The sequence below is a fragment of the Elephas maximus genome, chromosome 6, assembly GCF_024166365.1.
Source record: "Elephas maximus indicus isolate mEleMax1 chromosome 6, mEleMax1 primary haplotype, whole genome shotgun sequence".
In the NCBI taxonomy this organism is placed as follows: Eukaryota; Metazoa; Chordata; class Mammalia; order Proboscidea; family Elephantidae; genus Elephas; species Elephas maximus.
The window spans coordinates 77,088,059-77,113,668 of NC_064824.1; the positions used below are offsets into that span (position 1 = coordinate 77,088,059).

Here is a 25,610-nt window from a genome sequence, read left to right on the forward strand (position 1 = left end):
CAGGATTAACTACACAAGAAAAGTTAAATTTCACTTGGCAATGTTTGCATATACTGATGTGAAATCACAAAATTTAGAAATGTTAGCTCTAAAAAAACCTCTAAATGATGTCATATATTGATTTTTAAAAATTAAGCTAAAAATGCTCATCTTCATGCAAAGAATAATGGTGAATGAAATGAATTACAAATGGTTATACATGGGGAAAAATCAAATATGCAGGTAAAATTAATGGTAATCAGTTACACATCTACCACTTTGTTTTTAGTTTAGGGTTCAAAAAGGAAAATATGGATTAATGATTCATACCACATAGTAAGTTAATGGTTTATGAGAAATTAGGTTAAAGATGAACTTTTCACTCAAATATCTGTATTCACCTTTTCCTGAGTTATTTGAACTTGCTCTCTTTTGGTAGTGATGCCTTCTCTGGTTCTTGATACTAAATCTTGTTCTTTGACTCTGGGCGTGGCAACTATGACTTTAGGTACCACTGTTTTCCTAGTTTCCTTCATTATCTGATCATATGGTAAAAAAAAAAAAGAGAAAATGATCATTAAATTTACAGCCTCTAAGAAGAAAAACAAGTCAAAACTGAGAAAAGAGACAAAATTTCTTCCAATTCAAGAAATATTTAATTACACTTAAATATATCATTTGGGTTGCTTTGATTATCCATGCTAGTAAAAATATCAGAATAATAAGGGTAGTCTAAAAGAAAAAAAATGTTGTTAATAATAAAAGACTAATAAATGCCATTTCTCATTCTCACATTAGTCTTTGTGAGAAAATTCCAGCAGAACCATAAATACCACCTAATTTTGCATTTTATTAACTGTCTTGCACATTGGAGTCTACTTCAATAGGAAGACATTAAAGTGAATTACAATACCATATTAGTAATAAAAAAAACTTCTGAAAGTTAGAAGTGAAAGGTGGCAGTGAAAGCTACATAGATGGGAAAGGGACATGAGAGCTTTTGAAGGAGTTTTCTACGTGAGTCATAAAAAGACAGAGATGAAAGAGTGACGATTAAGACCCATGATGAAAATGTAGGTGACTTGCAAATGAAATGATGCAAGAGTGAATTTCACACTGCAGGAAGGTGTCACCTTTTCATGAGTCATGTGCTTTTGCTCTTGTTTTATGGAAATTTCTTCTTGAGCACCCAGGACTGTTTCTAGTTGTTTGGGCTTTGCAACGGCCACTACCACCATGGCTGCAGCAGTTGTCTCAGCTTCCTGTTTTATCTGATTTTTAGAGTAAAAAAAGATTTGAGTTCCACAGGCACAAAAGAAACATCAAGATACCCTTACACCATACATGAGACTACAGAATGCTTCATGGTGAGAAAGAAAATGTCATGATCCCATTTTCAGAGACTCACACTTGTGCTTAAAACAAAGATGTTTTATTTCTCAAGGAATGGGTGTCTTTTTTTGTCCACCTGTCTCTTAGCAACTGTCCTGGAGCTGAAACGGTCTCACCTTCAAGACATCTTGACATGTTAGGGAACCCAGTAAGTGGCCACTGGCAAATGGCTGGAAATCTCTAGGCAGCCTGAACTCGCCAGTCACTTGACCCTGAATTATGCCAAGTAGGGTTCTCGCTGCGGTCAGGGTCTCACCTGTTGTAAGGAGGGGGAAATTCAGCCAGCCATCTCTGGTTAGTCTGTAAACCTTTTCATAAAAGTAGCTGTGGGGCTGGTGAAGTGCTGGAAATCAAGGAATGTGACCATAGGAGCTCCCTGAACAAGGCCAAGGAAGAATGAAAAATAGATGCCTCTTTCCTGACACTTCAAGGCTTGATTTCACACAGGGAGAGAAGCGGATTTTGGTGACATTGAGGTTATTCCTACATGGTTTTAAAGCACGAGAGCAGCAAATACTTCTAAGGTGCTATTTACCAATCAGGAATTAAGGGCACTTTCTTGAAGAAGTACTTCTCTGCCCTGATGTTCAGCACTTGCTCCCTCTCATTTGCTGTTTAGGTGGAGCATTCAATGCTGGTGTGTGTGTGTGTGTGTGTGTGTGTAGGTGTGTGTATGTGTCTTACACCTATGTAAAGTTTATGTATTACAATCTAAGTGATTGAGGGCTCAAGCTATACAGGAAAAAATTTACTGTGCTGGTGGATAACTGGATAGTGGGGATATCTATCCTCCACCTAAGCATGCTTTAGAAAATTCACAGGCGTGCCCAAACTGTTCTAGTAGACACCTCCCCAAAACTGATCAGTTGAGCGGAAATTGTGCAATGAGAGTAGCATTTCCACCAGGAAGGAGTTTAACGCTAGACAGAGAGAAACAACGAAAACAAAACACCACAAAAGACTTCTCCATTTAGAGGCTTAGGTTATGAGGAACATACACCTTGCTGGAATGTGATATTTGCCAATGAATTACATGGTGTTTGCAAAACTGGACTTACTGTTTCTTGAGTTACTTCTTTTTGTTCTTGTTTTGTAGTAATTTCTCCAGTAACTCTTGTTTCTTGTTCTTTGGTTTTAGTTGTAGAAATTACTACCTTTGGTACAAATGCTTTTTCAGTTTCTTTTCTTATCTGTAATCAATGACAAAAACAAAGTCTTATTGTCCCTTGATCTCTAACAGAAGTGACATAGTGCTTATCAAATATAACAAAATAGGAATTTGAAGAAGAAAGTAAAATCCTCTTTCTGGAGATGTCACTAAATGAAATCATGTCATGTTCATTAGTATGATCGTGATCTTTCTCTGCCTAAACCATAAGTTATGCTGCTGAGAGAAGAAGAAGTCAGAGTCAACACTGTTCGCTTTGAATGAAACAGTTGCAGTCTTCTTTAAAAAGACTATCAGTAGGTATTATCATGATAATATTCTTTGCAAATTATTTCTTTTAAAGACAATTATTGGTAATATTAGAGCATAGGCTATTGGAATAGAAGGTCTACCTTAGAAGTAATTTTCTCTGACCCCTTTATTTTATATATGAGGAATCACACACAGGTAATTTACAGTCTGCACTTATATAATATTTTTGCTTTGCATATGCTCCTAAATATTTGGGATGGTTCTGGAATATCAAGACTCACTTTTCTAAATTGATAATTATGGGGAGAAGACTCTTGTATATATCCTAGGCAAAATATTTTCCAAATCCTTAACCACCTGAAAAATGCTGTTTGGACCTGGACAGGTAAGGTGTGTGTGTTGGAGGGTAGTTTTCCCTGTTTGCCTCTTTGACATTCTCCGATATCATCACTGAAACACAGGCGGCAGGATCTCAGGGTGGAAAGGGATTTGAAAGTTCATCTTCTCAAACCACCCGACACTTGACTCCACTGCCCAACAGCCTTACCACAATCGGCCTTACCCAATCTATCTCTGATGCCTTCAATCATGGGACATAGGCTCCCTTCTCCAGGCTGGACACTAATCTCTTCTGGTCATCTGACCTACTAAGGCCATGTTGTCCATCCCATTTCAAGTCAAGAAGCAGTTGTTAAGCTATTTTCAAGGCAATGTGTTCAGTGTTCTCTTCCACTCCTCCCTGCTCCTTTCTCAGCATCTGTGTGTCCCTCCTGGTTTTACAACTCCCTCTTGCCCCTCCCATCAGTTACATATTTAGTTAGTACAGCCCCAGATTAATGCAGGAAAGACTCAGTTTCTACTCCTAGCGCATGTCTGCAGATGATCCTTTCCATATTACACAAGAGAAACATTCAGTGACTAAGGGACTGTGGTATCCAGTATCCAGGAATACACAGCTATGACAAGGGGATTTTACTAGTGTGATAGCAACCATGTTGCCTAAGAAACAATACAGTTCAAAGTGAAGATTATTATCTACTTGACGTATGTAATAACTTCGGCAATGAATTTCAATGAAAATTTCAATTTCCATGAAAAATTATTTTTACCTGCTCATGAGTTACATGCATCTGCTCTTGTTTTGTTGTAATTACTTCTCTGGTTCTTGATTTTAATTCTTGTTCCTTGGCTTTATCGGCGGCCACTACTACTTTTGTTACAGCAGTCTTCTCCGCCTCTTTTCTTATCTGATTTTCATAGACAAAATAAAAGGAAATACTTTAATGCACCTTATATAAAAAGCTCCCATAATATATCAAGATAAAGACATAAATGTCACACAAGAGAGAATAAGAAGGAAAACCAGAGTAATCTGAAATTATAACAGAAAGACTATTCAAATATGAGATGGGATGTTATCCAGGATTTATTACACCTTCCAGCCATGAATCAAGTGTCATGTTTGTTTGGAGGAAAGTAAAAGCAACGGTCCTTTGGACAAGCTTAGAGAAATGTAATGTCCGCTCTGAAATAATGATGGTACGCATGCCTGGCTCTTGGAGCTACTGAGCTCTGGATTTGCCAGTCTGAATCTATAGCACTTGAATGCACATGCACACCTCTTGTTTAGCTGACTTGCTTAGCTACCCTTTGCCTGCCTTGACCTGGGAATAGCTTGATACCTTGAATATCATAATTAACTCTTGTCTGCCTCCCTGACATAGACTAGGTACTTCTGGTTTGGTCTGCTTGCATGGTATTTACCTCCTGGTGGTGCAATGGTTAACCACTCAATTGCTAACCCAAAGGTACGTGGTTCAATCCTACTAGCAGCTCCGTGGAGGAAAGACCTGGTGATCTCCTCCAATAAAGATTAATCCTAGGAAGCTCTATGGGGTAGTTCTACTCTGTCATGTAGGGTTGCTATGAACTGGAATTGACTTGACAGGACACAACAACAACAACACACCTTTGATAGGAGCCTCTGGGTGGTGCAAATGGTTAACATGCTCACTTGCTAACCAAAAGGTTAGAGGTATTGAGTCCACCCAGAGGTGCCTTGGAAGAAAGGCCTGGCGATTTACTTCTGAAAAATCAGCCACTGAAAAGAATACAGAGCACAGTTCTACTGTGACACACATGGGGTTACCATGAGTTGGAATTGACTCAATGGCGGCTGGTAACTGGTCTATCTTCGGTAACACATCCTACCTTCTGCTTAGAAAACCCTAAAACTCTGGGCCATGTTTGGCTCAGTATTGCCCTCAAAATAATTTCTGCATTGGTTCATCACGGATTTCTGCATGCAAAGCTCAGTCCTGACGGTGTTTAGTAAACATGCACCATAGGAACGGCTCTGTGGACATCATCTAGGTGACCTCATGCATACCTGTTCTTGAGCAGGCTGGATGTGCACAGCAGTCGTGGTTGTCCTCTGAGCAGTCTGCTCTACAGCACTGATAACTGGTTCTCTCACTCTGGCCATATCAACAGCAGCAACAACAGTCGCAACAGCTGCACTTTTGTCAGTTTCTTGTTTGACCTGGGTTGGAAATGACCAAGGGCATTACTTTTTTTAATGACCTGCCTGATAGAAAATACAAAACCATAATGGAAACTAATCCACCTAAAATATACATAGGCATTTATCATTGCTAAGAGATACATGTTAAAATGTAGCATTAAGACCGGTATTTTATGAAGACCTCACAGATAGAGCACTTGTGCCAATTAAAAATGCTTTGACAAGGCATGGGTCAATTTTGGTCTTCAGTTTCTCCTACAATTTTATATTTATATGAATCTCCGCTCTAAGCTATACAGGCTGAGTTTCACGACAGGATTTCAGTTGAAGAAACCAGAATACAAATAAGGAAAAACACAACAGTCTGTCAGTACCTCCTTAGCACCAGTAGCCACAGCCTCTGCTGCAAAGGCAGCACTGGCTGACACGCTGGCAGCAGCGCCGGCAGCCCCACTGATGGTCACTTGCTCCTGGATACCATATCTCCCTTCCCATCGTTCTTCTGTCCTGATCTGAGTAGCACTTGTCATTGTTGTTTCTCTCATCTGAGTCTCAGATGAGGCCACATAGCCCTCTTGCTTCCAAGGGGGAGGCACTTCTGGGCCCGTGGGCATGGTAGGTGTCTGCGATTTACGGACGAGTAATGGAGACCTAATAGATCTGATGGGGGATGTAGAGATCCTCCCAGCTGGAGACACGGACCTGAAGAACCAAACAGCAAAGGTCAAGAACACCAAGAAGAGGAACTCCAGTAAGGGTCATGGGATTTCAATAATGGGAAGACAATCCGGAAGTACTTTAAGGCAGTTTTACAATTTGTGCCTCCTTAAGCTATTCAGAAGCTAAATAATTTATTTGAAAGTAATTTGTTTTAAATCTTGGTAAGCCTTATCACTGTAACCCTGTAAAAGAATCAGACTTTATTCTAAGTAAGTTTTACTTTTCCCCACCTTTTCACATTAAAAAAAACAATCAAGACAGCAGAAGGTGCTTCCTTGAAAATACAGTGAAAGAAAAGGGGACGTGGAAAACCCAGTAACCATACTCTAAGGTTCCCTGTGTCCTAATTCTAGGCGGAGGAAAAAAAAAAAAAAAAAAGAGAGGGAGGTATCAAATAGATGTTGCATGAATAAGGCTTCTGTAACCAAAAGCCACTTATTATTTTTCCTGTAGGATTTCTCACAGCTTCACCATGCCAATATGCCTTCTGAATGTCCAGGCCGGGGATAGTCTTTTTTTTAATTTATTTTTATTGTACTTAAGATGAAGGTTTACAGAACAAACTAGTTTCTTATCAAACAGTACACACATTGTTCTTTGACATTGTTAACAACCCCATGACATGTCAACACTCTCCCTTCTCAACCCTGGGTTCCCTATTACCAGCCTTCCTGTTCCCTCTTGTGGGATAGGTGTCCTTGCTACTCTTTTTGCAGAATCTTTTTGAGTACTGACTGTGCAATGCATTTTGGAAAATGTTGTTGTAGTCGAAGCGCCTGTTGATTGCTCTTTTTAATTTCCCCAGAATTTGTTTACACCCATGCTCACTACACTGAACCCTGGACTTCTTTTAAATATCCTTAGAGTTACTGTGGGAATTGGCAAATTTGAAACCTAAAAATTCTATAGTTTTTCGGTCAAATTGATAAAATGGTTTTCCCAAACTAATTTAATTTCCCAAACTGCCTAGGTGGAAGATACGGTTTGTGCTAAACTGCTAACCTGAAGGTTGTCAGTTCAGATCCATCCAAGCTATACCACTGAAGAAAATGCCTGGTGATCTGCTTCTGTTAAGACTACAGCTAAGAAAACCCTGTGGAGCAGTTCTACTCTGTCACACATGGGGTCGCCATGAGACACAATCACTCGATGGCAACTAACAACAACAAAGTGCAAATAGCGTCAGTTGTAGAATTAGTGCTAATGCTTGGCATTTAGAGCCAAAAGAGATGATCCTGATTTACAGCAATAATTTGGAGGCTTGGTCAACTAATTTAAGATAAAATTCTTCATAACTAATTTCTTAATCAATAAGGTTTATTCAAATTTTCCCACTAGGTGGCAGTATTGTCTAACCATTGCATTAAACTAATCCTGCATATAAGAAAATGTTTATAAATGTATTCTGGTACTCGCATTCAATGTTAAACTTATACTGATCTTAAATGAAACAATTATTTTAATTAAGGCTCACGGTACAGCTTATATTTACTTTAAATTGTAGAAATTTACAGTACATTACAACATTAACCAGTGAGTTTCACGAAATGTTTGCTTTCTTTAAGAAGGTTTTTTTTTTTTTTTTTTTGGTGAAAAATCACTTTATATTTTATAAACAAAGTTGAAATCAAACTAAAGGGATATGTAGAGGAACATGTCTCTATTTTGCAAACGATTGCCTTAGAAATATTAACAAAGACCCGTTTAGAATGTTGTAGGGTGTATTATTCAACAATACTTGAAGAAAAAGTGCCACACACTTCCAGGTTTCAACCTGTCCCTTGCTATACCTAGTAAAGTGAGCTTAATTCAAAAAGAGTTAAAGACATGATTAGCATGACATGAGTAATTAGCAGCAGGCCTCAGGTAAGTCCATAACTGTGAAAATCAATGTAATTTAAGTCATTTACAGGAACGTGCTTATTTCTACTAAGCATAATCTCCTGGTCACGGCTAGATACAATGTGCCTTTTTCAATGAAATGTTTGCCTTACTTTACAACGAAAATCAAAATTAAACTAAGAGACATTTTAGGAAGTAGTCTATTTCAGAAAACCATTATTTTTTTCCACAAATTGGCATTTTTACATCTTTAGTTTTTGGAAGGGTTTTTTTAAAATAAGTAATTTGGATGTTTTTTAATGAATGCTCAGAACGGCTAAGATGGTCAAAATGTTCCCTGGGATCAGGGAAGCTCCATAATTCTAAATGACCCTTAAGACTTGGATTTAAAAAAAAATATTGAAGCTGTTATCTTCCGCAGAAATTACAGTTGGCCTGCGTTGTGACTTCATGGTGTGCAAACCTGGAGTTAACCCGAGATTGAACACTTTTTTTATTTGATAGCTAGAATTGTTTTTAAAACTAAGCTTTTTGTTCAAGATTTCATATTAGTGTTTGCCAGTATCTTTAAGTGGCCAAAATAATAAAGACTGGAAAATATGGAGCATTTTTTTTCATTTATTTATTGGCCATTTACATTTCCTCTTGTGTGAAATGTTATCTTTTGTCCATTACTGTTATGTGTTGCTTGTTTTTTCCTTTAAAAAATTAATTTGTGGAATCTTTCTATACTTTTGGTGTATTACTAGTTCCTTGTCCTGAGTGTCATAAATGTTTCCCCCCAGACTTACTGTTTGTATTTTGCCTCTGTCTGGGGTCTTACCCAGCACAAGCATGTACAGTTGTGTAGCTATGTACTACACAATTCTAGCTGGGTACAGTTCACATTGTAGCCATTGTATATTGTTATGACACTTTTTCAGCAGAGGCCATGAAATATCTTGAGGAAGGAGGAACTTTGAAGAATTTTTCACAAATGCATTGTTTAATCTAGCAATGACCTTACTTTTGTCACACAAAATTTCTATACAGTTAAAACATTAAAGAGGCTTTACCTGACTGGAGATGGGGTTGGAGCCCGCACATGTCTGACTGGGGACGGGGAGTGTCTTATTGGTGATGGGGACTGCTGTCGAGCCAATTGTGCTTTGGCAGCAATGGATGGTGGTGTTGGTGATCTTGACTTTGGCTTAGGAGGTATCCTGGGAGGTGCCTTATGTGGCAGCTGTTGCCCAGCAGCACCATCTATGACCATCTCAACTGTTGCCATTGACCTGGCATCAAAGTGGGCTTCAATCTTCTGCAAAAGATTAAAACAAAGTCAGGGTTATGAATAGTTGGTAAACCAACAATCTGAACGGCTTGAAACGCAACAGCATAGAAAAATACCTTTTCAATTCGAGTTTGTCTTGTTTCTGAAATCTGAGCAGTCGAAACAATTGTCTTTGTCTTTTTAGCGGGTACTACTTCTTCACCTATAAGAAGAAAAAGATAAATATTTAGTAGGAGGGTCCACAGTGACCCATTTTTAAAGGGTTTATGTTAATTCTGACTACAAAGTCAGTAAGACTTTTTGGGTGTCCCAATGGAGGAAAACGCAGAACGTTTTGGGTTTTGTATGTATACAAGTTAGGTTTAAAAACAGAAAATATTATTACATAAGAATTTACTTAGAAACATTTTAAAAATTCCATTATTTGCCAATAACTTGAAAAGGTAGACAGTTTCATTGAAACATTTTCCATTTTATGATGGGGTTAGTAACCACAGACTGCTTCAATGATCAGAGCTCCTGCCTAGAATCTCTGAGACTTTTCTCCTCAGGGATGCATGAACACCACCTTTCATTTCAGCTCCAGGCATGCCCAGGGTTTTAGAGGGAAGGTAGGTGGATTCCTGGCCCCTCTTCATATCAAATCAGCCCTTTCCCCATCTCCCTGCTCCTCAACCTCCAGCCCATACCTTGAACCAGCAATTCGGCAGTTGAAGTAGCTCTTCCAACGCTATTGGTAGCATTTACTGAGTAGGTTCCAGAGTCTTCGGGGTATGCTTCTGCAATCAGTAAGCTGTAGAGGTCACCTTCTTGTGAAATTTGAAAATCAAGGGAGCTCTGGATTTCAGCTCCATCCCGATAGAACTTCACCACAGGTGTAGGGATTCCAGTCACTTTCACTTGGAGACACACTTGGCTTCCTTGTCTCACGGTCATGCTCTGCAGTCGTTGAACAAAGTTGGGTGGTGCTGTCTCCACTGGAAGGGGAGAAAAGAAAATCAGTAACACGAGCCAGGATGCTCACAATGAGTATTTTTAAACAATCACAGCTCGGATGGATTCCAAAACCAGGCAATGACTTGCTGATCCAAAAATCCTTGACTGTCCTTGAAGCTAGCTCACCCAGCATATGACAATAAGAATGGAGCCAACAGGTTTCAGAAGGCCATCCTGCCATTATATATGTTTTGTTTTGTTGTTTTACTTAACAGCTCCAGGCCACCACATTTCTTGTTATAACATTTCTAGAGACTCTTCCCAGGAATTCCTTCCAGTCCCACTTCTAGCATTATCTTAACATGATAAGGCAACTTTACATATTTTAGTAACTTGTATTAAAATGAATTCCAGTGATTAGCAGGATGGGTGCACCCTTGATTTATAGAATTATTAAAAAAATAAAAACCTAAATCTTTTCCACTTTGGTCAGTATTCAAAAAACCCAACTATTTACTTGCATTTAATGTGTTAGTCTCAATAATGACATGATTCAATGTTAATTGTGCTACAGAAAAGGGCTATTTCTGTTAATTAGGTTGAAAAAATTTTATAAGATAAATATGAAAGGTGAATGGGATTTTGATGTGGTTTAGAGTAATAAACAATAGCAACTTCTGAGAACCCTGTGTATATTCTGTTTCTGACTTTTCTAGGTGCCTGTTAAAGTTCATACCTGATGTTAACTGATTTGCCTTCTGCTTAGGTCCACAATAGCCCTATAATTGAATATCACTGGAGGCATAGTTTATTGGGTAAATTGATATAACATTATGTACCTCATGTAAGATATTGTTATATCATGTCTAAAGCAGTGCACTGTTCTGTGTGTTAACATCTCACCAGGTAGCAAAGGAAGAAGGATGGAGAAAAATTGCAGAGACCATTAAGGCTGGCGACTACTGAGAAAACTATGTCATATATTTGAATAAAAAACAAGCATTTGCCTTTTTCTGGGTATGTTTACTATGTAATTTTTTAAAAATGGAGAGTAAATGAGTTATTCAACCTCATTGAGACCTTATAGCCTAGAGCAGGGTTTCTTAAATGGGTGGTTGGTAGACCACCTACATCAGAATCATCTGGGTGGCTGCTGAAGTGCAAACTCCTGGGCCTCTACTCCAGACTACTGAATAAGAATCTGTGGGGGAGGCATTTGGGAATCAGGCAATCCACGGATACAGCAAAGTTTGATAAGCACTAGTTGGAACAAATTCAAAGAGTTTAATTCTCTGAAAATAATTTAGCCAAGATTAGGTGGTTGTTGTTAGTTGCTGTGGAGCTGATCCCAACTCATGGCGACCCATGTGTGCAGAGCAGAATGCTCCACAGAGTTTTCAAGACCGTGATCTTTCAGAAGCAGATGGCCAGGTCTGTCTTCTGAGGCACCTCTGGGTGGGTTCCGACTGTCATCCTTTCAGCTAGTAGTCCAGCAGCTAAGTGCTTAACCATTTGCACCACCCAGGGTCTCCTTGTTTGCCTGGTGGAATTTAATTTTCGCTTTAAAATACAGTACAAGAGCGGCTAATAGTTCCCTTATGCACACAACTAAGCACTCAAAAGTATACCGAGGAAATATTAAAAATCATGTTTCTGAGCTAGTAGCAAGGCTTTGGGCCTTGTTTATAAACACACACACGCATAAATATATGCACACACATACACACACACACACATATATACAGCTTATTCCTTACTAGGCTTGTGAAACAAGGCCTGAAGCTTTTCTACTTCCTCAGAAACATGATTTTTAATACTTCTTTAACATACTTTTGAGTTCTTAATTGTTTGTAAGGAGGAGCTATTAACCACATTTGTACTGTATTTTGAAGGAGAAATTAAATACCACACGGCAAACAACTGCTATAAATTCAGCCTCAAGTGGGCCTTCTCTGGGTTCTAAGCTCCATGTGCCTGTGCTCAGCAGCTCTTCCTTGACACCTGTCCTATGTGCAGGAGATGCCCCTGGGGGAGCAGAGAACCTGCAGGTCTCCATCACCCTACCTGTCACAAGAAGCTCAGCAGTGCTAGTTGCTTGTCCAGATCCATTGGTGGCTCTCAGGGAGTATCGTCCACTGTTGGCTTTAGTCACGGCGGGGATCATCAGTCTAGCGCGGCCATCGCTAAAGGAGATCTGCACGCCGGGCAGAGTGGAAGTAGAAATCACCTGGCCATCCCTAAACCAGCTCACCTCAGGAACTGGGAAACCTGGAATGCAAAGGCAATTCGTCTTTATTTTTGAGTGGGGCACTGCAAAATCCTCTGCTCTGTCGCATCATGTTCACTGCCTTGCAATAACCTGCAAAAGCTGTCCAGAGTGTAAAGTCATTTAATGATAGTGAAAACTTGGCAGCTACTTAATGAAAGTATAAACTGGCAGACCATTAGGAAGGCCCGTGGGTTCATACAGAGGCCAGCCCTTTCATTTTATAGGGGAGGAAACTGAGGCCAAAAGAGGCTTAATGATTTTTCTGAGGTCACTCAGCTAGCAAGCTGCACAGAGAGGACTAGAACGTCCACCTCCCGCCCTCCTGCCCAGGGCTCTATCTGATGCAATTTAATAGGCATCATTAAAATCATGAAAAGGATTTACAAAGTGAAGAGTCAAGGAAATTGTAAAATAAAAAGTGACAACTGTCCTCTTGGAAAACAAGTGTAAAAGCAGCAAAGAGATGGGAAAGTTCTGCCTAACGAGCACAGGAGGGCACGCTCATCACCCCCTCTGCAGTTCCAGCAATGCCATCTGCCTTTACTCTCCTTGCAAATGTGGAATCATCAGGGAAGAGGCCGTAATGTAGAGAGACACTTTCTCATACAATAAGAGACCAAGCCAAATCTAGTCTTTCAGAACAACATCCTTAGCTGGAGTTGCAGGTAGGAAAGCCAAATTCTCTTCATCCACCATAAACTGTGGAGCTAAGAACTGAATGCACGTGATTTCATGTCTTAGAACCGAATGTACATGATTTGACGTTTTAGGTATATTGGAACTCTGTGCATTCAGAAGGGATAAGGCAACTTCAAGAACTGTTTATGTTTTGTTCGCAGGAGGACAGATGATCTACCTTGACAAGCTGGGGAGGTAAAGATAATCAGGAGGAATTTTATTGTGTTGTCCTTACATTAGCCTGTCTCCCACAGTGGCCAAAGGAAGAGTTTATTTGACTATTTTCAGTGATATCTTTCTAAGAATTTATTAGCACATGGTGTGAAGGAACAAGAAGCTATGAAGAAACCAGATTCCACGAATCTACACTCAGGCAGAAGTCCCACTGAAGGCATATGTGCTATGTTCAGTTCAGAAGTTACTGAGCATTAAAAGAGAAGTAAGTGAATTATCTGGAAATCAGTACAAATTTATCACGTGTGAGGAGAGATGGATTGGTCTTTATATACATATACAGTGGAAAATGAAGATTGGCTATGTGACATTCATGCAATGTAAAATAAAATATAATACAATTATGAATAAGGTAGGTATAAAACAGACAAAAGAAAAAATAAGGAAAAGGGTTTCTTAACTGTATACCTTTATTATGAGCCTTAAAATAAAAAAGAAGAAGGGCAATGCACTATGGAGAATCACTGAATTAAAAATCAAGTAGGATTTTCAACTCATCCATATAATCTTACATGACCAGTTATGATCCTGCAGAAGGTGACAGTATTGATTGAATAATTTAAAAATTATTTGCAATACAGCTTGTAGACTACCCCCTTTTTATCACAAGATGATAGATCTCAGAATTCACACATTTTCTGGAACCATCCCTAAACTGAGTTATAAAGAAGAAGAAGAAGAAAAAAAGATGAACTTCTTTTAAATAAAATTCTAGGGTCAATGTTACCCTTAAATACATAGACCAGAGTACCATTTATTATTTTTTGCTGTAATTTCAAAACAATATGGAAGTCTTTTAATTCACTAGAATCACTTTAAATATTGAAAATAAAAGAGTAAAATAATTAGGCGTTATTGCATTATGAAGAGTTCTACCTCTGAGAATAGGATATACTGTTATTTTCCATATAAGACAACCAAGGCTCAGCCATACAGAGCAGCCACCTACCCAGCCGCTCCCGGGCCAGCCTGATTGAGCTTGAGTTCTTGGTTTCCAGTTTGGCTCTGCAGCTGAACCCAAATATAGCCACCCAGTTTGGTCCTATTTAGCCTCTGGATTCTGACAGCAATTTTATTCCAATGCTAATTATTTTGCTTTGTGGAATTATAAATATGAGTAAAACATTTTCAAGTCATTATATTGTCAGATTTTGTCACTACTTTGTGGATGGTATACCCTTAAAATGACCCTGCCACAGAGTTAGACCAATTTTACAAAGTGAAAGCAGGGCTTAAACTTGATGGCAAGTCCTACAGCAAAGTTAACTTATTGTGAGAGAAGACCAAGGAGACAAAAGCATGAATGTATGAGCTTACCACTAACGTGAGCCTCAAAGGTTGCGGTACTACCCTCCAGTACCACAACACTTTGTAACGGCTGCTTAAACGTCGGTGCTTCGGTTGCCATCTTTTTAGGCACTCTGAAAAGGAAAAGAAAATAAATTAGGATATCACAGCTAAGGGCCACTCTGGAACTATCTTATAGACTGACGACAAAGATACACATTTCTTCAAATGAATTGCTCCACAGGTTATCTGTGGGCCTACAGTGATAGGCAGGTCTTCCTTGTGGCTTGAACAATTGACTTTTGAGTTGAAGCCTAACATAGAATAGGAAGTCTATGGAGGGAATTGAAAAACAACTTAGCCAAGCGCAGCAAGGAATGTACCCCAGTGGTCAGAGAGGGAATGTTCAGTCTTACCAAAGGAGGAAAATCAGGTTGAGAGTTGGAGAAAGAGAAAGCTGAAGTAATGTGAAAGTTCCAAGGGTAATAAAAAAAAGATGTGTGGCAAACAGTAAAATGAATCTCTGCATCAGTTCAGTGTTTGGAAGACAATTATTTTGAAAAGTATTTTCTTTTCCCACTATTTTTCGCTCATGTATTTTATAAAATTGATCTCAATTCAAGCATTATCTGATTACTTAAAATAATCACCAAAACTTAAAAATTTGAACTCGGCAATTTTTTGTTTGAAAAGCTTTGGCAAGCCTTATAAAATATGCAAATTTTCTTGTGGCCGGCATATCGCACTTTCTATTTCCTAATTATTTCTTTTTACTATAAATACTCAATAAATGTTGCTAGTGTTGAAGGAAATATTTGGAAAAATTTAAATTTAGGTGAACAGACAAAAATATTATTATAAATATGAAAGAAAAATACTGGCTTGAGTTCTTCTTAAAGAACAATATGGAAACTCTGAATAATGGAAGGCCAATGTGAAATGGAGATGAAGGGAAAGGACCTATATTTTCATAACATAAAATATTCATCATCAAAGAAATGAATATAAAATTTGCAGTTAAATCCTTTTAGTACTTTGTCTATCAAGTTCACAAGGAATGTATGAAGAATTTTCTGATGCACAAATACCTAATTAATCCACATGACTGTGCCACTGTTCCGAATAACCAGCAGATTCTCAATTGTCAGTTGCTTCGTTACTATTTTTTCATAAAATTCCCTTCTCACTAAAACTTTATGGAGCAGAAATCTTCCTCACAATAATTCCGTACATTATTGTAACTTTTTACTTAGTTGAAAAGATAATGAAATCAACATTTTTTGGAGACAATAAAAACTTATATTTGGAAAATTCAGACAACATCTAATAGTTTTTCATAAAACTCTTGTCAAAAACTCCTTATTTTAGCATGTTATCTTTATTATGTACCACTTTTTTGGTTAACTTTTCCTGTTGACAAGTTACTGCATCTTCTAAAAATAGCTGTATTTTTTCACACATTTATGTACTGCACCTGTAAATGCATTTACAATTAGTAACGTAATTCAACGAAGATGAGGAATCGGTGTGTTTAGAAATAAAAAGTCTTTAAGACAATATTTCTTAGCATCAACATTTAGCTCATATATAATTGGATTGTGAGTTGAATTAAAATGTATAATGAGACTCTGGGCATTTTAGAAAACAATTATATTATCTAGCTTTATTTGAAATTTCTAAGTATATTGCAATTAACTGGCCTAAATTAGTCTTTTACTCCTATTGCCTAAGTAAGTTTTGTTGCTTTAGCACTTGCTCTTCTGAGACCTTTGTCTGCTTAGGGTTGGAGGTATGCATCTAAAATGTCATGCTCCCAAAATAAACTCTCCAATGTTGACTGACAGCAGGCAAGTGTTCTGTCACTGTCCTGCAACTGATACCTCAGCAGTTGATTCCCTTAAAAAGTCATCAGGGTTTAGCTGATACCACATGCATTTTATCAGAGCTATTCTTGGTGTGTCTCACTTTATCACTGAGTATTATAACCTTGAACATTCTCAACAGACAAAAAGCGTCTATAAAGAAAGCCCAAACATTTCTATCAGCATTTCAGACCTCAACCTTAACACTTTTAGGATGTTAGGTGCATTTAAGCAATTGGAATCACTGACTGCAAAAGCGAAAAACTTTTTAAAGAAAAATGTTCACACATTTTAAAACAATTTAACAAGTATATTCAAATAATGGATTCCCACTAGCAACAACTAGCTAGACAAGCACACCTATATAAATCATGTAGCATACAAAGATAAATGGGAATCAGAAATCAACAAGAAAGTAACTATACTATTTCAAACAAAGACACTGCTCACCTGATTTCTCAAGAGTGCCTAAAATGGGTGGGACTAAGCCCAAGGTTGCTTCTGAAACGACGTCCTATCTAGAGTTGGTTTTGTTGACCATCTCCGACATGAATCGGTGAGCCTCTAACCTAAAAACAAAACTACACAGTCAGAACTGTGTAGTTTTGCTTTTCTATGCAATCCCTACACCCGAGGCGAGGTGGGAATGCACGACTGCTCAGGACTCAGGGGCTGGCCCCGTCCTTATATTCACCAGATCTGCTGACAGCCCCACATCCTTAGGGCAGGAACTCGTGCGATTGGCTCTCTTAGGAAAGCATGATGGGAGACAGACCTATTTGGTAGTGCCCCATACCACCTGTTCTTCTGATTGGCAATGCTAAATTTAGCGCCCCCAAAGAGGCTTTACCAAGGAGAGAGAACTGTATTTAAAGAATCACTGTGTTGAGGCTTGGGGGAGAGCATTTGTTGCCAACATTAAAATCTGAAAACTCTGGTCTGTAGAGAAGATGGAATATTAGAGAACATTTGTGGGCAATCACATAAAACAGCCCAAACCTCATGATTCTGCCCTGTGAGTCAGGCCTCACTCCTGTTCCCTTCCCCCATAAAACCAACAAAAGGACCTGTCAATCATGATCGCAAACAAGGAAGCTGATCTCATGCATAAGACTATTTTTTTTGAAGAATCTTTTGCTATATACTTCAGCATCAAAGAGGGCTAATTTCTGCTATCTACATTCTAAAGAATCTGCTCGTGCTTTGGAAAGAGTTAAACCCTGTTAATAAGCTAAGTGTTAATACAGCCTTGCAAGAAATAATGTCTGAAAGGCAAAATCTGAACTTTGCTTAGATTTATCCTAGACAGTACAATGATTTTAATTTTGTCAGATTTCACTTTTGTCTGGCATTAATATTTACAAATACGTATGCCCTGCCCCTTAACGAGTAGCCAAGTCTTATGTTTAAATCGTCCATAGGATTCTTATCCCAAGCACGTGAATGCTGCTCTCCTAATCTCTGGAGTTTGCTGTTACTAATGGGAAGTGGTTAGGAGATGATATAGTTGCTATTTTAGGACTGAATTTAATTTCAAGCAAGAGAGATTTCAACCACAAAATGATCTTTATAATTTTCCGTTGAGAGATTTGTAAAACTCCACTTTGAGGCAAGAGGATTGTCTTGTTGATAATGGAAAGATACTTTTCTTAATAAAATAGACTAAAATTTTAAAATTTAAGATAAATTTATTTCTATAATAAAATGCTCCCTGTTGTGGAAGAACTTGGTCATGCATTAGACTTTTCAACTTCCTGCGACTTTCAAATCTTATAATTATTTATATAGTAATTAATTTATCAATATTTAAAAGAGCTAAAATTTACTGGAAAACTTGATGCAGTACAGTTATATAGACAGATGACACCATGTACTTATTGAAACATTTGCTGACTAACAACAACTCCTTTACTTATGCAGTGATATCTGTATTGGTGGTATCATTTTTCCCCCATTGATTGTATCTGTCACAACCTTATTTGATCCATTTATTCAGAAACAAATGGTTTCATGTTATGTACCTTCAAAATTATTCTCAATTAGAGACTCCTGTTATAGACAACCTACCAGTTACAAGGCAAAGCAAGAATAGAAATGCTGTGTGATCTTTCTCTTTTGGGGTGTTCATCAACTGGCTGTCTATTTAAATATCCTTGTGCACATATGTATGCATGTGCTTATGTGTGTGTGTATGTGTGCGGTTCACGTGTATGTGTATGCTGTGTGTGCGTGTATTTTTATAGACTCATTTGACCGAATGTGAAACATGTTTAATGTCCTGCTACACTTGTTGGAACTAAAGTCAAACCACTTTAATGCTTATGGGAACTAGAAGGAATGAGTGAGTAGAATCTTGAAGCTTGTGTCATCTTGACCCAGTACAATACAGGGAGCTCAAGAGCCAGGACAATTGGCCGAATGTTATAAATGTAAGGTTGAGTGTCCTCCAAAACTGCTTGTTTATTCACTCTTCTTGGCCCTTTTCTAGACCTTGCAGTATTGTCAAGATAAGAAGATTTTTGTCTCTGAGCATTTACACTCTTATAGGACATTTGGAGTTTAGAAGAAAACGAATAAAGGGAGGGAGGGAGGGAGGGAGTGAAGGAGGGAGGAGGGAGGAGGGAGGAAAGAACCAGTCAGTAAATAACTAATATACTATTCTGGAAAGAGGCCTTATTATTGTATTCATGAACAGTAATTGACATTATGTGACATCATGGTAAGCATTAGTTTTAAAATACAAATATGCCACAGTTGGAATATAGTAAGCTAGCCCAGTGGAAACCAAATACTGCTCAGATTGGTGAGTTTGCTGATGCTGTGAGATCTCAATTTACCACTCTACCAGCGGGAGGCATCTCATAGATAATCCAAAACAGCTGATAATTAAAAAATAATGCCTACTTAGTTGTGGAATGCATTATGATATTGTCCTTTTGAGTAAATTAAAATTAACAAATGTTTATTAAACATATAAAAAACCTAAAACCAAACACACTGCTGTTGAGTCAATTCTGACTCACAGTGACCCAACAGGACAGAGTAGAACTGCCCCATAGGCTTTCCAAAGCTGTAAATGTTTATGGAAGTAGACTGCCACATCTTTCTCCCACAGAGCGACTGGTGGTTTGAAACACTGACCTTTTGGTTCACTGCCGAGCACTTTAACCACTGTGCAACCAGAGCTCCTTATTAAGCATATACTAAGTGCTAAACATTGTGCTAGATTATTATGATTCTGCAATGCTTATTGTCTACTGAATGACGACTTTGTGCCAGGCGTTGTGTTAAGATGGTGGCTGAACAGTAGTCACCAAGAGAAGACAGGCATGAGTCCTGCACTCTTGGTGATCACAGTCTGCATAAACATCTAATACATTCTCATTAATCTGTGAGTGAGGCAGAGGCTAGGGTATGTGTAAAACTCAGGTGGCAACTCCATCTACAGAGATGTTGTTGGTGTTGGACTTTGTATACATGGGACCATTTACCAAAATCAAGGACATGCCTGGGGATATTTGAGAAATGGATACAATTTTTAAGGCTCTCATAATTCACTAAAACTTTTTCGTGTGTTCTTACTGTGTTTAAACACAGTTCAGGCACTGGAATTATAGCAATGCACACAACAGGCAAAGATCTCTGACCTCAAGGAGTTTACATTTTATAAGTACAATATCTAGTCATACAATATTTATAAAATTCCTTCCATGTATAAAATATTTCAAAGCTGAAATACAGGCTCATCATTGAGCCATTTTTACATAAGGAAATAAAAAAGCAAATTTAGGAAGTACACAGGAAAGAATGTGCTCATTTAAGTAACCCATTCTAGTGGATTACCGTGTGTGTCCCTCGAGTTATAAAGGCAGGCAAAGCTACTCAGGGAACATGGGATGCAAGAAAGTGCTGCTTAAAATGCAAGAGAAAGCTTTTATTTGTCCATTTTTATAAGCTCCAGTTACAACTGCTATAGTAGCAAGACCAAATTAATTGATTTCTTCAATTATTTACATGTGTAACACTTTCAGTGCCCCATTAAATACAAAATATTATTTTAGAAACACATACTTTTACTAAAATAAGAAAGACCAAAAAGTTAAAGTGTTGAGTTTCTCAGTAGTACTGACTCTACGGGTGCATGGAATTTTGCTCCTACCTCCATGGGTTTAGGCGACACACTTGAATCTCTGAATCTCATATCCATCAGTTGTAAATTGGGGATTATAATATCCACCTCAAAGAGTTGTTGGAAAGATTAAACGACTGAATGAACGTGACAGTGGCCAGCACAGTGAGAAACTGACACACGGTGGGCATTTCATGTGCTTGCTGCTGCCAAGCACGGCAGAAGAGAAAAGCACTTCTGTGCTGTGATACTAATGTGATCAATTACCTGATTACCTGGCTGAATATCCATGACAGTGTTTTCTAAGAAATCTTTGAGAAGCCCAAATGACAACTCATAGAAACATAAGTCATGTCCTTCTCTGAAGGACTTGAAGGCTTCAGAAGGTGACATGACATTTATATGTTGAATTAAAGCAAAGCCCAAGAAGTACTGGAATGGTAAAGAAATGAACTGAGTTTCCAGAAGCTTGGGGGGAAAACCATAATCCTGACCAGACCCAACCACCAGCAAATGGTCTCTGGGAGGGATATTGCTGTCAAATAGTAAACTTTACACATGCTGCAGGGAGGCAGTCAGGCCCATTTTATCCAGTAGCCACTGCAGGCATAGCTTACAGGATTAAGGGCTCTTCGAGGGCCTAAAAAATGTGTTTGAGAGCTGGGGAAAAAAAAGGAAAATTTCTCTTAAATACAAATGACAACCTCAAAAGTGAAAAAAAAAAAAAAAAGTTTTATCATATGCTCACAAAAGAAGACAGTGTGTCAACTTGTCAGCTGTGTTTACAATGGGTATATTTTAATAGCCTTGATATAATAAGTAAGGGGTGGAGCCTCCAAAAGTAAGAGAATCTGTGTTGGACAAAACTCTTAAAATGCCCCTGAAAGCAGCTTTCCTGTCTCAAAGAACAAAGGTAAGCTTTGGAATATCTGAAAGACCCTTTGGCCTTATAGAATGGTTTCTTTTCGTTGGAATTCAGAAGATTTTTGTTTGTTGAAAGAATTTAGGCTTTCTTTTTATCTCTGTGTTTTACTCCAACTACTTCAAATTCCTATGGGTTAAGAAAATATAGTCTAAATTTATAAAAATTAAGAATGAGACCAGAGCTGCCTGATCCAAGGAGAGGATTTAAAATATCAAAAGATCTTCAGGAAATACGACCTCTCTTAAATGTATATTTGATAGGAATTGAAACTGAAAGCTGCAACTACTCTGGCTAGGGTCTGGAATCCTGGTGCCCAGTGTGGTTGATTGAGGAGGAGGGATTAACATTTAGAGTTTTTAATAAAGTTCACATTCCCTGTTGCCATGTGAAGGTTTCCATATTTTCTCACTGGCATTAACAACAACAATCACTACTTTATACTTACAAAGTACTCTATGCTTTTGAAAGTAAATGAAGTTTCAGTTTGATAATTATATCCTTGAATTGTAGCACACTGATGTTCCTTAAAAACACTGAATGCATCTGTCCTTGAGAATGTGTAGAGCATTGGGACAGCCCTGGTGGCGCAGGTGTTAAAGAGCTCAGCTACTAACTGAAAGGTTGGCTGTTTGAGAAAGCCCTGGCAGTCTGCTTCCATAAAGATTTACAGCTTTGGAAACCCTATGGGGAAGTTCTACTATGTCCTATAGGGTCACTATGAGTTGGTATTGACTCAAGAGCAATGGGTTTGGTTTTGCTTTTGCTACATGAGAAGGCTGAAGGTGGTAATGACAGATTTGTTTTTCACAAGTTCGTGACACAAACAGACTTTGAAGATGAAGCCGTCTCTCATATGTTGATGTTAGAACTAGCCTAGCCAAGGTGATTACCTCATACTTCTGTACCTAAGACTTTTGTTTAAAGACGAGGCAATAATATTTGTTGTATTGTGGGGGCTTGTGTGTTGCTGTGATGCTGGAAGCTATAACACCGGTATTCAGGACAGGTTTCAGCTGAGCTTCCAGACTAAGACAGACTAGGAAGAAGGACGTGGCAGTCCACTTCTGAAAAGCATTAGCCAGTGAAAACCTTATGAATAGAAGCAGAACATTGTCTGATATAGTGCTGAAAGATGAGCCCCGAGGTTGGAAGGCACTCAAAAGATGACTGGGGAAGAGCTGCCTCCTCAAAGTAGAGTCGACCTTAATGACGTGGACGGAGTAAAGCTTTCGGGGCCTTCATTTGCTGATGTGGTACGACTCAAAATGAGAAGAAACAGCTGCAAACATCCATTAATAATTGGAAGCTGGAGTGTACAAAGTATGAATCTAGGAAAATTGGAAATCGTCAAAAATGAAATGGAATGCATAAACATCGATATCCTAGGCATCAGTGAGCTGAAATGGACTGGTATTGGCCATTTTGAAACGGACACATACAGTCTACTATGCTGGGAATGACAACTCGAAGAGGAATGGTGTTGCATTCATTGTCAAAAAGAACGTTTCAAGATCTATCCTGAAGTACAATGCCGTCAGTGATAGGATAATATCCATACGCCTACAAGGAAGACCAGTTAATATGACTATTATTCAAATTTACGCACCAACCACTAGGGCCAAAGATGAAGAAATAGAAGATTTTTATCAGCTGCTCCAGTCTGAAATTGATCGAACATGCAATCAAGATGCATTGATAATTACTGGCGATCGGAATGCGAAAGTTGGAAACAAAGAACAAGGGTCAGTAGTTGGAAAATATGGCCTTGGTGATAGAAAAAATGCCAGAGATTGAATGATAGAATTTTGCAAGACCAACGTCTTCTTCATTGCAAATACCTTCTTTCACCGACATAAACGGCGACTGTACACATGGACCTCGCCAGATGGAACACACAGAAATCAAATTGACTACATCTGTGAAAAGAGACGATAGAAAAGCTCAATATCATCAGACAGAACAAGGCCAGGGGCTGACTGTGAAACAGACCATCAATTGCTCATATGCAAGTTCAAGCTGAAACTGAAGAAAATCAGAGCAAGTCCACGAGAGCCAAAATATGATCTTGAGTATATCCCACCTGAATTTAGAGACCATCTCAAGAATAGATTTGACACATTGCCCTTGAGCATCGAGCAGCTAAAGCAAAAGGAAGAATTCAAGAAGTAAAAAACTGAACAGAAGATTTCAAAGGGCCTCTCGAGAAGACAAAATAAAGTATTATAATGACGTGTACAAAGAGCTAGAGATGGAAAACCAAAAGGGAAGAACACGCTCGGCATTCCTCAAGCCGAAAGAACTGAAGAAGAAATTCAAGTGAAGGATTCCATGGGGAAAGTATTAAATGATGCAGGAAGCATCAAAAGAAGATGGAAGGAATACAGTCATTATACCAAAGAATTAGTCGATGTTCAACAATTTCAAGAGGTGGCATATGATCAGGAACCAGTGGTACTGAAGGAAGAAGTCCAAGCTGCTCTGAAGGCATTGGTGAAAAACAAGGCTCCAGGAATTGATGGAATATCAATTGAGATGTTTCAACAAACAGATGCAGTGCTGGAGATGCTCACTCGTCTATGCCAAGAAATATGGAAGACAGCTTCCTGGCCAACTGATTGGGAGAGATCCATATTTATGCCTATTCCCAAGAAAGGTGATCCAACTGAATGTGGAAATTATAGAACAATACCATTAATATCACATGCAAGCAAAATTTTGCTGAAGATCATTCAAAAACGGCTGCAGCAGTATATCGACAGGGAACTGCCAGAAATTCAGGCCTGTTTCAGAAGAGGACCTGGAACCAGGGATATCATTGCTGATGTCAGATGGATCCTGGCTTAAAGCAGAGAATACCAGAAGGATGTTTACCTGTGTTTTATTGATTATGCAAAGGCATTTGACTGTGTGGATCATAACAAACTACGAATAACACTGCGAAGAATGGGAATTCCAGAACACTTAATTGTGCTCATGAGGAACCTTTACATAGATCAAGAGGCAGTTGTTTGGACAGAACAAGGGGATATTGATTGGTTTAAAGTGAGGAAAGGTGTGCATCAGGGTTGTATTCTTTCACCATACCTATTTAATCTGTATGCTGAACAAATAATACGAGAAGCTGGACTATATGAAGAAGAACGGTGCATCAGGATTGGAGGAAGACTCATTAACAACCTGTGTTATGCAGATGGCACAACCTTGCTTGCTGAAAATGAAGAGGACTTGAAGCACTTACTAATGAAGATCAAAGACCACAGCCTTCAGTATGGATTACACCTCAACATAAAGAAAACAAAAATCCTCACAACTGGACCAATGAGCAACATCGTGATAAACAGAGAAAAGACTGAAGTTGTCAAAGATTTCATTTTACTTGGATCCACAATCAACAGCCATGGAAGCAGCAGTCCAGAAATCAAAAGACACATTGCATTGGGCAAATCTGCTGCAAAGGACCTCTTCAAAGTGTTGAAGAGCAAAGATGTCACCCTGAAGACTTAGGTGCGTCTGACCCAAGACATGGTGTTTTCAATCGCATCATATGCATGTGAAAGCTGCACAATGAATAAGGAAGGCCGAAGAAGAGTTGACGCCTTTGAATTGTGGTGTTGGTGAAGAATATTGAATATACCATGGACTGCCAAAAGAACAAACAAATCTGTCCTGGAGGAAGTACAACCAGAATGCTCCTTAGAGGCAAGGATGGTGAGACTGAGTCTTACATACTTTGGACATGTCTTCAGGAGTGATCAGTCCTTGGAGAAGGACATCATGCTTGGCAGAGTACAGGGTCAGCAGAAAAGAGGAAGACCCTCAAGGAGGTGGATTGACACAGTGGCTGCAACAATGAGCTCAAGCATAACAACGAGTATAAGGATGGCGCAGGACCGGGCAGTGTTTCATTCTGTTGTGTGTAGGGTCGCTATGGGTCGGAACCAACTTGACGGCACCTAACAACAACAACAACATAAGAAGGAATTACCACTAGAAAAAAAATTCAAGGGACTAGTCAATTTAAGCATTTGTTCTTCAGGGCTCCCAGGGTTAGGAGGGTGTGCATGTCAATAAAATAAGTCCAGTGGGTGCAAATTGCTTACAAAAGAGATCCTTCAAGTTCAAAGATTTAACATGTGTAGG

General features: G+C 38.6%; 1 protein-coding gene across 1 annotated transcript in view; it reads right to left on the reverse strand.

Annotated features, from left to right (window-relative positions):
• TTN (titin) overlaps positions 1-17,047 on the reverse strand; it is a 275,933-nt gene extending 258,886 nt beyond the window's left edge. Inside the window, exons 1-11 of the mRNA XM_049887553.1 lie at positions 16,867-17,047; positions 14,585-14,688; positions 12,151-12,354; positions 9,840-10,127; positions 9,267-9,352; positions 8,933-9,177; positions 5,690-6,017; positions 5,181-5,333; positions 3,901-4,038; positions 2,430-2,561; positions 381-518 (exon numbers count right to left, since the gene is read on the reverse strand). Of these exons, the coding sequence (XP_049743510.1) occupies positions 381-518; positions 2,430-2,561; positions 3,901-4,038; positions 5,181-5,333; positions 5,690-6,017; positions 8,933-9,177; positions 9,267-9,352; positions 9,840-10,127; positions 12,151-12,354; positions 14,585-14,675 (1,803 nt within the window). The 5' untranslated portion in view covers positions 14,676-14,688; positions 16,867-17,047. The remainder of the gene's footprint in view (positions 1-380; positions 519-2,429; positions 2,562-3,900; positions 4,039-5,180; positions 5,334-5,689; positions 6,018-8,932; positions 9,178-9,266; positions 9,353-9,839; positions 10,128-12,150; positions 12,355-14,584; positions 14,689-16,866) is intronic.
• Positions 17,048-25,610: the final 8,563 nt, after the last annotated feature.